General features: G+C 42.1%; 2 protein-coding genes across 3 annotated transcripts in view; both read left to right on the forward strand.

The window, feature by feature from the left end:
- Positions 1-3,773: 3,773 nt before the first annotated feature.
- st6galnac2 (ST6 (alpha-N-acetyl-neuraminyl-2,3-beta-galactosyl-1,3)-N-acetylgalactosaminide alpha-2,6-sialyltransferase 2) lies at positions 3,774-11,838 on the forward strand (the record flags this gene model as incomplete). Its single annotated transcript, XM_080775066.1, has 7 exons — positions 3,774-3,975; positions 4,367-4,529; positions 5,550-5,688; positions 6,618-6,721; positions 7,958-8,038; positions 8,726-8,828; positions 11,659-11,838. 7 exons carry the CDS (start codon positions 3,774-3,776, stop codon positions 11,836-11,838), a joined length of 972 nt encoding a protein of 323 aa, XP_080631192.1.
- A 3,325-nt stretch (positions 11,839-15,163) lies between these two features.
- The window catches only part of caskin2 (CASK interacting protein 2), a 97,653-nt gene continuing 96,391 nt past the window's right edge, over positions 15,164-16,425 (forward strand). For both annotated transcript variants that reach the window (XM_080776104.1, XM_080776105.1), the window contains exon 1: positions 15,164-15,464. The gene's annotated coding sequence lies outside the window, so the exon portion shown is untranslated. The remainder of the gene's footprint in view (positions 15,465-16,425) is intronic.

Here is a 16,425-nt window from a genome sequence, read left to right on the forward strand (position 1 = left end):
AAATTGTGTGCAGTGTGCATGCTGCCATGCTCACACACAGCTGTGTAGTGTGTGCTAAAGCTAAACTACGGGCATGGGGGGAAATTGCAGTTAAATGGATTTCACTTTTTTTTTAATCGTTTTTCCTTTTTTTAAATGTTTGTTTTATTTGAAAGTGAAATTTCCCTTCAATGCATTGAAATAATTTAGTCCAATAGTGGTGTGTTATTAACAACAGCCCTAATGCTATTTACATATAGATATGTATAATACACTAAATTGGCTATGTGCATTGTGCTCGTTAGATATCACTCAACTGACCAGTGTACCACCTGCTTTGAATTAGCACATAATGCAAGAGGCAGCAGGCCATTGCTTTACTGAAAACAATCGAGTGCTTCCAATTTCCAAACTCTGATGGAAACATGGCTGGTCTGCAAATGGGCAATAGCAGAACCCTGACTCTGTTTGACCAGAATGGAACAGAGCCTGAGCCTTCATTAGTATCATCTGTAACACCTGTGAAGGAAGGGGCCCAAGTTCTTTCCAAAATGGCACGTGTGCATAGAGCCCATTGAGTAGAAAGGTCAGACTCAGACACTGGAAGGACTAGAATAAAGTGTTGACACAGTTGTAAAAAGAAAAATGTCACCTGATCCTGATAGCTATAGTGCTCAGTCTCAGTGACGCGTGTTGAGTTGTGAACTTGATCATTCATTGTCGTGGGAACAGTGAACTGCACAGAAGACACAGAAAAAGACATGAGATTATGACATGATTTTTCAAACACGCCGTTCGGACAGCAAGAAAGATGAGAGCAGCTTCTATGCAGCTCATTTTACTAGGTGTTACTATTTGTTTTATATTGACTATTTTGTACGTTCAATACCATAGTAACACTGGCTTCGACCCTTCTCACAGGTAAGTGACTTATTATACAGTGGTAGAAAAAGTATACTAAATGCTTGAAGATAGGCCTGTAAGCTTGTAGATCAGGTATTTTCAAATAGCCGAAGTTTAAACAGGACTGAAGTGTGTGTGTGTGTGTGTGTGTGTGTGTGTGTGTGTGTGTGTGTGTGTGTGTGTGACACCAGACACACACACCAGATATTGTAGTTTTTGATGAGGACAGTAGAGAAGTGACAATTTTGGAAGTGGCATGTACATTTGACCACAGTCTGGAAGAGGCATTCCTTACCAAGGTACCAGGTACCGCGTCTTAAGGATATTATACAGCTTGGCTACAAATGTAAACTACTTGTGTTCATATTTGGAAGCCTCGGTAATGTCCATAAATCAGTCGTGAGGGGCCTGCAGATTGCAGGTATGCCCAAGCCGAGAGCTAAGGCATCGGCAAAATTCTGTTCAGTGTCTGCAATAATTGGCAGTCGCCATATATGGAGAAGGTGATGCTTTCTGTACCCGTGATCTGTATCCTGAAGCACGTGTTGTAGAGTTTTTCAAGTTGTGTGTGTGTGTGTGTGTGTGTGTGTGTGTGTGTGTGTGTGTGTGTGTGTGTGTGTGTGTGTGTGTGCGTGTGTGTGTGTGTGTGTGTGTGTGTGTGTGTGTGTTGTGGGTTAAACAGTGTGTTTTTGCAGCAGTTCTCAGCTTCCTAATATTTGGCCTCGTGTTACAGTTGTGTTGTGGTTAGGAGAGATAACATGCAAACGTTGATCAAAATAACTATTCTTCTACATTCTCTAATTGTGTAGACTTCTTATAAATTAAGTAATGCAGATGTTTAACAATAATTGAACTTAAAGATTTAAAGATCTATAATGCTTAATTTTGTAACCAACTCTCCATCATTTAACTGGGGACCACCTGGCACCTCAAGGACCACTGGTGGTCCCCAGACCACAGGTTGAGAACCACTGCCGTGGGTGATTGCACTGGCAACTCTAACGTCTTTTACGCCGGTATAGAACCTGACAGACGCAAGGGAATTTATTTCAGAGTTGTAATTGCAGTTGAAGACACAAGACACCTTCCAAACAAAGCCATAGGGAGAGAAAATGTACCCAGAGGTTTCAGCTGTTACAAAATGTATGGCCTCTGGCATGATGTGAAAAGGAAGCAGAGGCTAGAGAGGCTACGGTAATAGATACTGAGACTATAAGCCTTTATTACTTTCTAACCTTTCTGCCTGCTCGTCTGTACAGGCAGAAATTGTAAATTGTAATGCCTTGTAGGCGGCTTAACCATGCACTTCTTAGACTTTTTTCTATGACAAATCAAAATATAAGCTCACAAGGTGTTATTTTGCGACATGTTATAATGGGACCAACAAACTTCAAACTCTGCAGATCCAACAAACATGCCCAATTTATGGGCATATACTAATGACATCAAGAATCTCCATATTTGGGCATAAAAAGGACACAGCAGGTAGACAGACAGAAACAGACATCTCCATATATGGACACAAAAAGGACAGTGACACGTCCAACCGTTACTCTGACAAAGCCCCCAACACTATGACTCAGACATATTGGTCGGAACGTAGCTGTTAGAGTTGCGTTGACAAAATGTTGGACAACTTGACGTGGACAAATTCACCCAAATGTACCCAACTTGGTACACCAGGCACAATGTGGTTATTACTGTAAACATTCTAACTAAGTTGTTAAATTGTGATATTGTTAAACATATCAGACCGCCTACATTTCCCAAAAGGAATTGCATGTAATGTAATTGAGTCAGACCAGAAGCAGGATAAAACATATCCCCACCGGCTGTCAGACTCAGAATGAATAACCATTAACCAGACGGGGGAACTTTGAACAGGAACCTTAAAAGTCACCTGCCCTTCTCAGGTGATGCTCAGTATAAAAGGCTGAAATAGCCTCAAATAAAACCTCCTGTGGAGTTTTTGAAGGTGCAATATTGGCAAATGATTGATTAACATCCAAGACCAATGCCGATTTCTGTTCCCTGTCTGCCCTCAGAAGAGGGCAGATTGGTTATTTTAAACAAGATTTCTTTCTACTCCACTACAATTATTTGAAAACTTTAGTTACAAGTTACTTTGTAAAGTTTGTATATAGATTATTATTATTACAAAACAATATTAACCAACCAATTAAGCCCTATTTTATGATTTTTTTCCCCCGAAAATTGCTGATCTACAACACTCTATCTACACATCGTATACTGTGATCTTGCAGGTCTGCTATTTTGATGAAAGTACTTTTGTATTGGCAAGTCAAAACAGTATTTTGACTTTGAGTATTTTCATAATTGTGGTATTGATACTTATACTTAAGGAATAAAGATTCTGAGTACTAGTTAAAGCATTGATCAGCATCTCTCATCTCTAAATAACATGCTGGTTATTCTGCACTTTGAGTCAGCAGTTGGACTGAGGATGTTGTGGAAGGAGAGAGTGTTTGGAAGCTTACCACAGCAACACAGCAACACATGGTAGGTTGGGTTAACATCTCTTTTTCTTCATGGAGAGAGGTGAAAATGTAGTTGCCTCAGATGTCATGATTCAAACATTTTGTGATTAGTAGCCTACTTAAACGTTAAAAGTCGTTCCAAATCCCAAACCTTTTAAGACCCATAAAGGAAATTTCTTATCTCCCCATCAGGACCCAAACTAGTGAAATAAGCATATGTACAAGCTCACAACATGTCGCTTGTACAGTAGAAAGAGACAGGAAAAAGGGCTTGGGAATAGAACCCTCGACTCGCTGTCAAGCTGCATTAGAGTGTTATGCGCCCCAACCACTACTAGTACGAGGCCATCGGTGGCGGCGCCCCACAAATAAAAATTCTATAATCTGCCAATGATGGATGGATCTCCCTCTTGGTCTCTTCAGACAGAAGGACGCTGCTCTTTGAGGAAGGCAGTACGCAGGGATCAGCAGTTGAGGCGGCACTTCAACTTCTCAGTGCCTGTTCTGCAGTGGGCTGGAAGCTTCCACAAGTCTGCCTGGCAGAGACTGGGCAACCACGCACCTCCATATGGATGGAAGGGCATGCCTGTGAATGGTACACTCAAACCCAATGCTCTTGTCCTGTACAGTACTGTACTGTATGTCAGGACAGTATAAAACTACAATCCGTACATTTTATAGCCTTCGATTAGTTTTCTTCTCCTGACTGAGAGACATATTGCAACAATAATGTTGAACTACTGAATTACAATAATGAAGGCAGCATATACTGTAGTGTCATGGGCCGTGGCATATAGGCAATAGCTACTTCAAAAATTAACGTTATGTCAAACATACAGTATATAAATTATAATATAATACAATACAATACAAAATAATATAGAATAGTATTATTGCATTAACATCCTCAGATTGAGACAAAAACTGTGTTTTATTCATTTAAGTCCCATATTGTAAGTTTCCAATTTGTTCTTTGTGTTTTTCAGTTGTTCGATCCAGCCTGGCGCTTCTGAACAGCCCTGTCAGTAGTGTTCTGTTTGAGCGCCCCCAGGAGGCGCAGTGTGTGCGCTGCGCGGTGGTCGGCAACGGTGGCATCCTCAGGGGGTCCAAGCAAGGACACGCCATAGACAGCCATGACTTAGTCTTTAGGTAGGCAGTGGTGGATAAAGTATAGGCCTACAACATTTTTGAGGGGTGCTACGCTAGCCCCTCCAACAAGTCATGTGGCAGCCAAGTGACGTGACTATGGACTTTTTAATGTTTGCTTAGAGCACTTATAACGTAAATCGTTTGCCAGCCAAGTCTATGGACTTTAATGTTTGTTTTTAGATCACTTGGCAGGCGCCTGTCTGTCTGTGCGCTGCAATGCGTTCTGTGCTACTGTAAATGGTTCTGTGCTACTGTAAATGGCGTGCGCCCTTGAAGAAGATCTTGACTAAGGGGTCAAGGTGGTTCGTTTAAGGGGTCAATGACCCCTATTGACTCCCCGTCTGTCTATGGACCTTACTGTTTGTTTAGGTCACTAAATGACCATCTAAGACATTATGTCATGTTGCCGATATAAATACAGTTGGTGCCCCTCATTTTACGTAAGTGAAAGTATTAATAGGAAATACTCTGTTACAAGTAAAAGTCAACTTCAAAATTGACTCATTCAAAATGTAAAAGAACTGGTATCAAAATGTACTTAAAGTATCCTGCAGAATGTCCCATTTCACAAGTTTTTACATGTTTAATGTTAAAAAATCATTTGAAAATAGCCGATCTACAAGCTCACAATGCGTTGTGTGACTTGCATCGCATTGTGAACTTGCAGACCGGTTATTTTAAAATGGCAGAGATCACGCATGTTTTGTACTAATAAGGTATATTATGGAGTATGTTAACTTACAATAATATGACTTCTTATACAATTGGCCCTGGGGTCTCCCTGCTCTTCTATTGAGACATTTAGGGCCTGTGTCTAGCTTGGACACGACCTTTGACATGATCCTGTTTCTGATTTGACAAAATTCAATTTCTCCCCCGAGCAAGCAAGCAAGCAAGCAAGCAAGCAGGCAGGCTTGTAAAGTGTCAGCATTTGAAAGTCACATAACGCAGTTTTAAGCATAATTCTAAATGTCAATGTCAAACTAAAATGTCATTTTTTTCTCCTTTCTTTTTTTAAAGAGTTAACGGTGCTGTGACCACGCACTTTGCAGATGACGTGGGGACAAAGACTTCCTTCTATGGTTTCACCACCAACACCATGAAACATTCACTCATTTTATACTACCAGGAGGGATTCACCCAGGTTCCACAAGGCCCTGTATGTCCATTCTATACACTAGTGGTTCTCAACTAGTTTAGTTAACATATAGCCACATTAACCAGAAAATATCAGAAAGGAAATTAGATTAGATTAGGTTGTTATTATTATTTTATTTAAATAGACTCGACTCGACTCGACTCGACTAGACTGGTTAAACTTATTTTGATGATAGGAGGTATTAACAAATTTTGTCTGGAACTCCCTGAAAACCCCCCAAGGACCCCTGGGGCTCCCGGACTCCACTTTGAGAGCCACTGCCTTAAGGGATGTTATCGAAACATGTGTGAATTATTATTGTCTCCGCCAGGCCAAAGTCATGGCCAAGGCTATGTTTTCGCCCCTGTCCATCCGTGCGTTCGTCCCCCCCCCGTGTGTGTGTGTGTGTGTGTGTGTGTGTGTGTGTGTGTGTGTGTGTGTGTGTGAATCCATCTGTGAGGCGCTAATCTCCGGCACCATTGGCCCAATATGCGTGACTTTTTGCCTGTTATAACTTCACCAGGAGGCCTTATAAATTGTATCTCTATATCAATGTGATCAAGACGGATCTGTCCGATTTGTCATATACCATTCTGACTGGCTATTGATTGGCTTCCAATGTTTTTGGGCGTGGCCGTTTTACACAAAATGACTAACATCGAGGAATGCAGCGCCCGATTGCTGGGAAACGTTCCACACACATTCCACACTAAGCCGAGGGAGAACCTCCATCCCAAATGTTTCAAATCTCCTCATGGACAAACACAAGAAACAAACACACATGACACCCCAGCTGGGCAGGCTTAAAACAAACATTAAAAAGTCCTTATTCTTGGCTGCCACCTCGTCATGTAGCAGACTAGCAGCTATGTCTATGGAACCCCCTGTGATGTTTTTTCTTCACCAAACCGAGTTATTGGGTCAAATGATCTTTCCATGTCAACATGCAGGAAGTGCGATACATCTTCATCCCCTCAGACCTCAGAGACTACGTGATGATGACAGCTGCTATTCAGGGCCTCACTGTCACCTCTGGTGAAGACGCTCGGGACAGGTGCGTCCATTCATTATGGGTGTAGAAAACTGTCACTATTTTCAGAAATATACCCTTTTTATGCGGTGCCAGCCATTCATTTGACCGTGTGTTTGTGTACAAACAGGAGACAGTGCAACACATGCACACATACACACAAGATACACACACACGCGGCACGCATGCATGCACAGGGGCCCAACACAGTCAGCACACTCACAGCACATCTCATTCAAGACACTGAACTTGCAGATCTGCCATTTTTGCTATCCAAATGCATTATATGGTTAAATGGGCCAGAAATTAACTAGAAAAAGTGCCCTTCTGGGCACAGGTCTCCACCAGGAGGATAGGAGAGTGTGTGATGTTTGGCAAAATGTTTAGGAGTAATTTAAACATGTTTGTTTGGGTTTGTGTGTGTGGGAAGCCATGGATATGCACGGCTTGGGATACACTAGCTGCCATGTCTTCCTTCTCAGAATGCATTTCTTTCATGTGGATTCCAAGGGATTCGATTTCCCAAAAGTTGCGTAACTGATTTGACAGTGCCTGTTCCACTCCTTTCCTCTCTGATGTGCTCACTTCAATGTCCACAACTTCAGTTATGATATTTAGCGTGGTGACTTCTCCTTGCACCAGCCATCCAAATACACTTTCCAGTGCAACTAGTCCTTCATTCAGTCTCTCCATTTTTCCTGTGACCATTTTCCAATACTGGTCTCCGCCAATTAGGACTCCTAATTCCACTGCATCCATCCCTATGATGGGTACATCTGCTATGGGCATTCCTTTTGCTTCCAAGTCCCTCCTTATCTTTCCGTTTGGCGCTTTAATCATAGAAGAGCTCAACTTGGGTGTTTACAAGAAATGGACATCAATGCTTTGATTGTTCTTAATATTTCTCAAACAAGCCTTGTGCATAGCTCCCACACATCAAATAGAGTAGTACTGACTGAAAAGTATAGAGCCCTGCAACCCTGGCCATCTATAAAATATTCAGGATTTATTATTGTGTAGTGTACTTTTCCCTTGTGACCTGTAGATGGCAGTGTATCCTTAGTAAAGTTTGGTTTCTGACAATAACAAGACTGACATGTATAGCCTACTTGTCTTACATGCCATATTCATTGATATCACACTCTTGCTCTGCCTCTGTAGGCCTATTATATTTTTTCAATTGCTTACCTTACCTTATTTCTCAGTGCTCACTGCTATATTTCTACATTGTTATGTATGCAGGCTGTTTCCTTCCAACAGGCCCTGGAGGTATTTTGGGTTCAAACCTCCTGAGTACTTCAAGATGATCCACCCAGATTTTATTACATATGTGACACAAAGGTAAGGAACAGCTGTGGTCAAGATGAGAGGGAGAGAGAGCTGGGAGAGACCGGACAGACATGACAAAAATATTAACATAGAAAATAGAAAACAGAGCCTGTATTCCAATGGAGCTAATATTATATAGTCACACACAAGCTCTTGTTACATTGAAATGGTGAAAATGTCGGTTACATTTTTTTAATAAATAAAACTGAGTGTTTTGTTTAAAAGTAATAGCTCTATATTCTGATAGTAATCATTTGCTGGTATAGAGTGTTTGTTCAGTAACAGGGTCTGTCTCTCCAGCTCTTAATTTAACAGAAAACAATTATCAAGTTGGGATACACATTTTCAAAAAGTCAGGAGAGAGAGAGAGAGAGAGAGAGAGAGAGAGAGAGAGAGAGCAGAAACTTCATTCATCAGCTGAAAATATTTGCTCTCGTTTATCCTGTATGAGTTCTCTCTCTTTCCTGATTGGATACATTTTGTATCCCAACCTAAGGTATTTTCATTTTACTTAGACGGGGAGACATTATTTTAACATAAAATTTTCACTTTCCCCGCCTTTTAATACCTGCATGAGTATAATATTTGAAAACCCCACAGACAGACAGTATATATATATATATATATATTTTTTTTTTTAATACATAAAAAGGAAAATGGTCACACAAGGTTTTTGCCAGACATTGCTTTCCCATGCAGGTTCCTGAAGTCTCCCCTACAGACTAGGTACAGGACAGGTCACCTGTACATGCCCAGCACTGGAGCACTGATGTTGATGCTGGCCCTGCACACCTGTGACCAGGTCAGTATACACTATAGTCTTATACTAGTATAACCAGGTCAGTATACACTATAGTCTAAAACTAGTATAACCAGGTCAGTATACACTATAGTCTTATACTAGTATAACCAGGTCAGTATACACTATAGTCTAAAACTAGTATAACCAGGTCAGTATACACTATAGTCTTATACTAGTATAACCAGGTCAGTATACACTATAGTCTTATACTAGTATAACCAGGTCAGTATACACTATAGTCTAAAACTAGTATAACCAGGTCAGTATACACTATAGTCTTATACTAGTATAACCAGGTCAGTATACACTATAGTCTTATACTAGTATAACCAGGTCAGTATACACTATAGTCTTATACTAGTATAACCAGGTCAGTATACACTATAGTCTTATACTAGTATAACCAGGTCAGTATACACTATAGTCTAAAACTAGTATAACCAGGTCAGTATACACTATAGTCTAAAACTAGTATAACCAGGTCAGTATACACTATAGTCTTATACTAGTATAACCAGGTCAGTATACACTATAGTCTTATACTAGTATAACCAGGTCAGTATACACTATAGTCTTATTGCGAACGCAGTGATTGCGAACCCAGTGAGCACTTACTATGAGACCTAGCAGATCATGTCTGTGTGTGCGTGCGTGAGTGAGTGTGTCCCCCCTTTGTGCCCATATATGGAGCTACGTCCAAATATGGAGTGTGTTGCATCAAAAATCACTCAGCTCCATATATGGGCACAAAGGGCACAGACACACGAACGCATGAGTCATGGTGACATGAGTGTGATGGCTGCTCCCTGTTTTCACTAATTTCACAGTACTACACAGTTCTCACTAATTCGTAATTTATTCTAATTGTTATTGCAATTTACGATCTGCGTTCGCTTCCCGCGTTCGCGCGTCTTACTCGTACTAGTATAACCAGGTCAGTATACACTATAGTCTTATACTAGTATAACCAGGTCAGTATACACTATAGTCTTATACTAGTATAACCAGGTCAGTATACACTATAGTCTTATACTAGTATAACCAGGTCAGTATACACTATAGTCTTATACTAGTATAACCAGGTCAGTATACACTATAGTCTTATACTAGTATAACCAGGTCAGTATACACTATAGTCTTATACTAGTATAACCAGGTCAGTATACACTATTAGTTCTATACCAGTCTGAGTGTGAATGGGCTCCTATTAATATGGATATAAAGTATAATACAATGATTTCATTGCTTTTATAGAGACTCGTGACTCCACCCTTGGTCCGAGACCGAGTCGAAACTGAGTTAAATTATGGGCGAGGCCGAGATGAGACCAAGTAAATGAAAAAGTGGACTGGAGACCGAACTCAAGACTGAGACCGGACTCAAGTAGTTGTAGTGTTAGTACTACAACACTAACACTACAACACTACTAGTGCGTGCTATATGCGCATGCATATAGTGAGTGGCAAATCGAGTGGCAAAGTGAGTTAAACGTAATTTAACGTAATTGAATGCAATCTAGCCTCGGTCCCAGCCTTACTTATCTGCGAAGAGAAAATCCTGGTCATAACATAAGGTAGAGACTGCATAGCCGGAAGTGTCAGACATTCGTCCGATGCATATCCCACGGATACAATATTTTTTTGACCAATCACAACACTTGTTTCATTCACAGAGAATGAAAACAGATTTGTAAAGCGTCATTTCCTTGAGCAACGTCAAATCCCGCAATTTCCGCCAAATTTCAGCAATGCACTCTACAGCGTGCATACCCGTGCATACAGCGTGCATACCCTCTACACCAGGGTTCCCCAATTAATTTTCCTCAAGGGCCATATTTTGACTAGGGTACCAGGCTGGGGGCCGAGTCGGCATGTGAGAGGTCTTGCCCTGAGTTTTTTTGGGGGGAAATTCTTCCAGGGGCCACAAGGGGGCGCTCCGCGGGCCATCTCCACAGATGGCCGGCGGGCCGCTAATTGGGGAACCCTGCTCTACACTACAGTACACTAGTCTTGGGTTGGGTGTCCCCAAATCATTTTGGGAGGATCCCCAGATGATTAGCTTAATGTGCAACATTGTTTTCTCACTCAACAATTACATTCTGTACATTTCTAAAGTTACAATGTAATGACCTTTAAGACCCTTTTAATACAAAATTGGTAAAATTGTCAAATAATATTACGTATGAAAGAGGAAAACATTTTGAAAATAGCCAAACTACAATATCACATACTTTATACTTCTACTCCACTACACAGAGAGACTGATTTCTGTATCTGTCTCTCTGTGTCTCTTTATTCCTATATATGGAGTTCTGTGTCAGGCATGCCCAAATATGGAGCCTGGGCAGGGGCCCTGTCCAGAGCCTGTGAAGAGGCCTTTTGTGGCGGTTCTGGACAACCGTGTGTCCGTCCGACCGATTCGACACCGAATGCACTGCACTCCCTGTGGGGGTGTGGAACATGTGTCGAATTTGAAGTCTGTGGGGAGAACGGTTCTCAAGTTATGTGGATTACAGACGTACACACACAGAGACTTGGTGCATTTATAGTTAGAAGATGCAGACTTGCAACTCACCAAATTTGGCACAAACACTGTTCAGGGGTCTGCCAAGACAATAGTCACTCTCACACCCAAACAAATAACAATTTAAACATGGCACTATACAGCAGTGTTACAGCAGTGTCTACATTTTAAATAGCCATAACTCAGTGACCATTGCTCCGATCAGCGCAATATATAGGGCTGGATAGCGGCCTTAAGTTAAAATCTATACTCAGTGTAGTTTGATAACACTGATCCGCTGTCTCTCTGTCTGTCTGTGTGTCTGTAGGTGTCTGCTTATGGTTTCATAACCAGCAACTACGCAGACTTTTCGGACCACTACTATGACTCTGTGAAGAGGCCTCTGGTCTTCTTTGCCAACCATGACCTGAAGATGGAAAGCTGGCTGTGGGACGTCCTGGACCACAAACAAGTCCTGCGCTTGTACAAGAGGACAGGGGGGAGCTGAACAACAACTTGAAGAAACACACTAATTAACGCTTAACCACTTGAACCCCCAGCACCCCTATTCTATTGATCAATGGGAAATGTGAGACTACTTGGAATAATTCCAGGTTTTTATGTGTAGTGAGCTTTGAGACCAGAACGTATCCCACATTGGGTTGTCTCTGCTCCAACGTTGATGGTGCTGTACCGTACATGTCACTATCAGCACTATCATCAATGCTGTGAAAATTCTTTGCTAATCTTATGTTGGTGGGGAAGGGGGGGGGGGCTGTCCATAATACATTATATGGATAATTTAATTTGTATATTATGACAAAATGACTTGTGACTTGATGTCTGTCTGTCTGTCTTGACTTGACTTTGACGGATTAACAGTTTATGAGTTTATGACATCAGTGTTTCTTTTCGTTGATACTACTGTTGCATGAATGCACTAAACAAAGTTTTATTGTATGTCTCATAGATTGATAAATTAAGATCTTATCTGACTCCCAATGCAATTGCTCCTCCTATTGCTTGACATCGCTGTTGGACCCTACTGTACCTGCCAGTGAGGAGCCCCCACTGGGAGGAAACCTCTCTCCTACTCCTCCTGTTCAACATTTCCCACGTACAGGCAGGGAATGCCCATAGGAGCATGTGCAGTGACAAACATCACCCTCCCTGTCCGGCTTCCTTCCCACGTGGGCCATGGCGAATTGTGTTCTCTTGTGTTTACTCTTCAAACTAGATGCACCGTGGTGGATTTGAACCTGCAACCTCCGCACTGGTGGCCATGTACTTTAGCCCTGCTCCTGAGAACCCTATGCCAGGGTGCAACATTTTCCAGTCTTACCGAACTAATGGAATATGTAGAAGATGTGAGCTTGTACTGTATACGTGCTATTTTCACTATTGTTGAACCATTGAGCATTTTTGCCTGCCCTATACTATCCATTCATCCATATTCAACCGCTTATCCTGAATCGGGTCGCATGGGAAACAGTTCCAACAGAGATTTCCAGTCTTCCCTTTCCAGAGCAACATTGGCAACGTCCTCCTGGGGGATCCCAGGCCAGTGTGGAGATATAATACCCCCATGGTCCTTGGTCTGCCACGGGGTCTCTTCCCAGTGGGCCGTGCAGCAAGGACCTCCCTATAGGGAGGTGTTCGGGAGGTATGCATACTAGATGCCCAAACCACCTAAGCTGTCTCCTTTCCAAGTCAAGGAGCAGCGGTTCTACTCTAAAGGCTCGTCTGGATTTTTGGTGGTGAGGTGACCACCGCTCCGGTGGTGAGGTGACCACCGATTCGGTGGTGAGGTGACCACCGGAGCTGAAATAACGTTGAGCGGTAGTGAGTAAAAACAGAGAGAAGGGCTGGGGCGGTGGCGGTAGTTTGCTCTTCACCGCGGCTTGTGACGTCATGTTGTAGTTCGGTGGTCACCTCACCACCGAAAATCTAGGAATAACGCTTGAGTCTCTCACGTATGACTTCTCAGTTCTCACCCTCTAAGAGAGAGGCCGGCAACCTGTCTGAGACAGCCGTTTGTATCCGCAATCTTATTCTTTCGGTCATGACCCACACAGTGCGGTACAGCAACTGCAATAACGCTTCTGCTGCTCCGATTCTCAGGCTGATCTCCTGCTCTAAAACAGGGACATCTCAAAGAAGGTCGGTTGAATACTCGCAATGATGCTTGGTTGTTGCCAAGTTTCTGTTTGCAGGATGGCGAATGTCTTTTATCATGTGTTGAGGGACGGGACGAGACGGGGGGGGGGGGGGGGGTGTTATCGGTACAAGTGACGGCAGGTGCAGCGGGAACAAAACCATGGGCTCATTTCTCTTTTATTCTCTTTGCTTCGATGGCTGTTGTTAATTTAAACTGCCACAATGGAAGCTTTCAGCCTTGTGGAGCAGGCAGCCCGTTCACCGTACAGCTTTTGTGCGACACGTCTGACTCTTGAGCACCTTTTGTACTCCCGACTTTATTCAAGGATACCACTACAGTCAGCCACAAGGCCTGCACTGGCTTTGATCCCTGTGTGTGTGTGTGTGTGTGTGTGTGTGTGTGTGTGTGTGTGTGTGTGTGTGTGTGTGTGTGTGTGTGTGTGTGTGTATTATGGTGGCCAGATCCAAACTGTTTGTGGGACAGAAGTATCGCTTGTGTGGGACAAGTGGGACGGGATAGGACAGGGTTTAATAGCAAGTTATTAGCCTATACTTAAGTTGCTATTAAATGCCTTGATGTTGATGGCTATAGATGCCTTGATGATTGTTGTTGTATGAGGGGGAGGGGGGCAGTCGAAACACAGCCAAAAGCTGTACAACAAAAATGTTGTGTCAAACCCATGAGACTTTCATTGGAAATGCATTGGGGCGGGCATGACACTTACCCTTTGTTTACATCTAGCATGCATCAATGTTGTATGCTAGATCGAAAGGTGTGAGTGAAGCCTGAGGCCTGACTCACACCTTCACAACAGATTGATGTATAGCTTATGCATGAGACTTGTTTACTGATGCAAGCCCGCAATGCATTTCCAATGGGAGTCACATGGTTTGACACAACATTTGTGTTGTATGAGGGGGAGGGGGGCAGTTGCATGAAGTGCTGCAGCATCACATTCACAATCAATCATACATGATTATGATCCAAACATGATTATTATTATTATTATTTTTTTTTAGAAGAAAGCATATATGTTTCTTTTCCCTTTTTACCTCCTTTATGATGAATTCCTGTTCTCTTTTTTTGGCTATATAGAAGTGTCTATTTGTTTTGATGATTTTAACAAGGTGGACCCTCTTGTAAACAAGTGTAATGCTTTGGGACGTCCACTCACAGTTAACATTCTAACATCTAACGTCTTTGTATTGAGTTGTGCTTGAAATACTGTAATTCTGCAAACTGTTAATAAATATTTCAATCAATCAATCAAAACAAGTTTGAAGAAACATATATATGTTTCTTCAAACTTGTTTTGATTGATTGATTGATAGGCTACCAACCAAGCAAGACAATCAAGGGCAAATCACACACTCGAAGCATATAGCATAGTCAAATAAAATATTTGTATTGGATTACCTTATGAAATATTTAAGACAAATGCAAACAAACAAACAGCCCCTGCGGCCCTGCCTCTTTTGGAAGGGTAAATATCCCATACCCCGGAATGGATGTTAAGTGGTGCGCGCTGATTTGCTAGATAGTTGGCACTTGGCACGCAACCGCTCGTTGGCATGACAACCGTTCCCCCGGTCCCCCCGGCCCATGGGATGGACACGGTGCTAGTGGGAGGTACGAACACATTTTGAGGAGCCTGCCTGTGACTGCTTCTCTGCTTCTCTCTGGTCTGGCACTAGAGCAAGCAAAGTGACAATGTAGTGAAGGAGAACGTTTCACTGGCCTAACGACAACTATAACTATTATTTGTACGTGAAACAAAATAGTTCGGGAACTTCAATTTCAAGATTAAGACACTGAAAATAAAAGAAAACTTAATTCCTGGTGAACTTTTTTCTGGAGCACCTTCATGCCAGGGATTTGGGACTTTCTGAAGGAATTGCGCTACTTCTGCGAAAAGAAACATCCAGACAAACTTCTTTGGGGATTCACATATTTGATATGCTCCAATAAACGATAAGGTGGGTGAGTTGGATTGTTTATGCATTAATACAAGTTACATGGCACATAATACTGCACATTGGCTGGAGTCCTCATGATCCAAATGATCCAAAGGTCGCCTATAGATTTTGTGGCTGCCAGGATCAAGTGTAGTTATGCGCTTAATTCGTTGTGTGTTGGTGTCGCTTGCCGACAAGTAGCCTACTGAAGGTGAACCTTTCATTTTGACAGTCTATGAGGTGAACGCGTCCAGCTTCAGTTGTTGTCGGCAAGTGACAAAACCAATAAAATAAATCGCTTCAGAATCAGAACAGATCAATGCGTGGTTGCGTGCTGGCTGGCTGGCTGGTTGTAAGGGCAGAACTTAGCCTTGGATCAAGACTAGTTAGTATCAGAGATGTATCTAGCTCCATGGACCAGAGGCGAGCTAAGATGTATCTTATCTATCATAGGCCTACCTACTAAAGCAAAAGTCAGACTCGATTGAATACAATAGATTGGTAGTCTTGCTCGGTGCTCCAAGACTATAGGGAGAAGAGAATGAGCCACGTTTTGTTGTTATTATGGCAAAATACAGAATCTGACATGCACAAGCTATTTATAAAGGCTGCTTGTGCATCCATGTTATAACGTTTTAACAGTTCTTTCTACATTATTCGATGCAGTTTTTCTGACAGTCAGTGACTGTCAGAATATCATTTAGAAGTGGGTGCTATGGCATCACTTTGACCCCTAGAATAAGATTTAGACTCTTGAAAATGTCAGAATCGATAAAATACATCACGAGAGTCTAAATCTTAGGCTATTTGACCCCCAGAATAACATATGGGGTTGGTAGGGGCTAAAAAGTGACATACAATAAAAAAGACCTAGTAAAACACAAATTTGTGAATTAATAACAACAATTCTTCTCCATGATGTAACAAAGCGTTAGAAATTATAGAAAACATGGTGTATGTGCATGACTCATAACATCAGCTT

Source organism: Protomyctophum bolini (genome assembly GCF_963924005.1).
Source record: "Protomyctophum bolini genome assembly, chromosome: 11".
Taxonomy (NCBI): Eukaryota; Metazoa; Chordata; class Actinopteri; order Myctophiformes; family Myctophidae; genus Protomyctophum; species Protomyctophum bolini.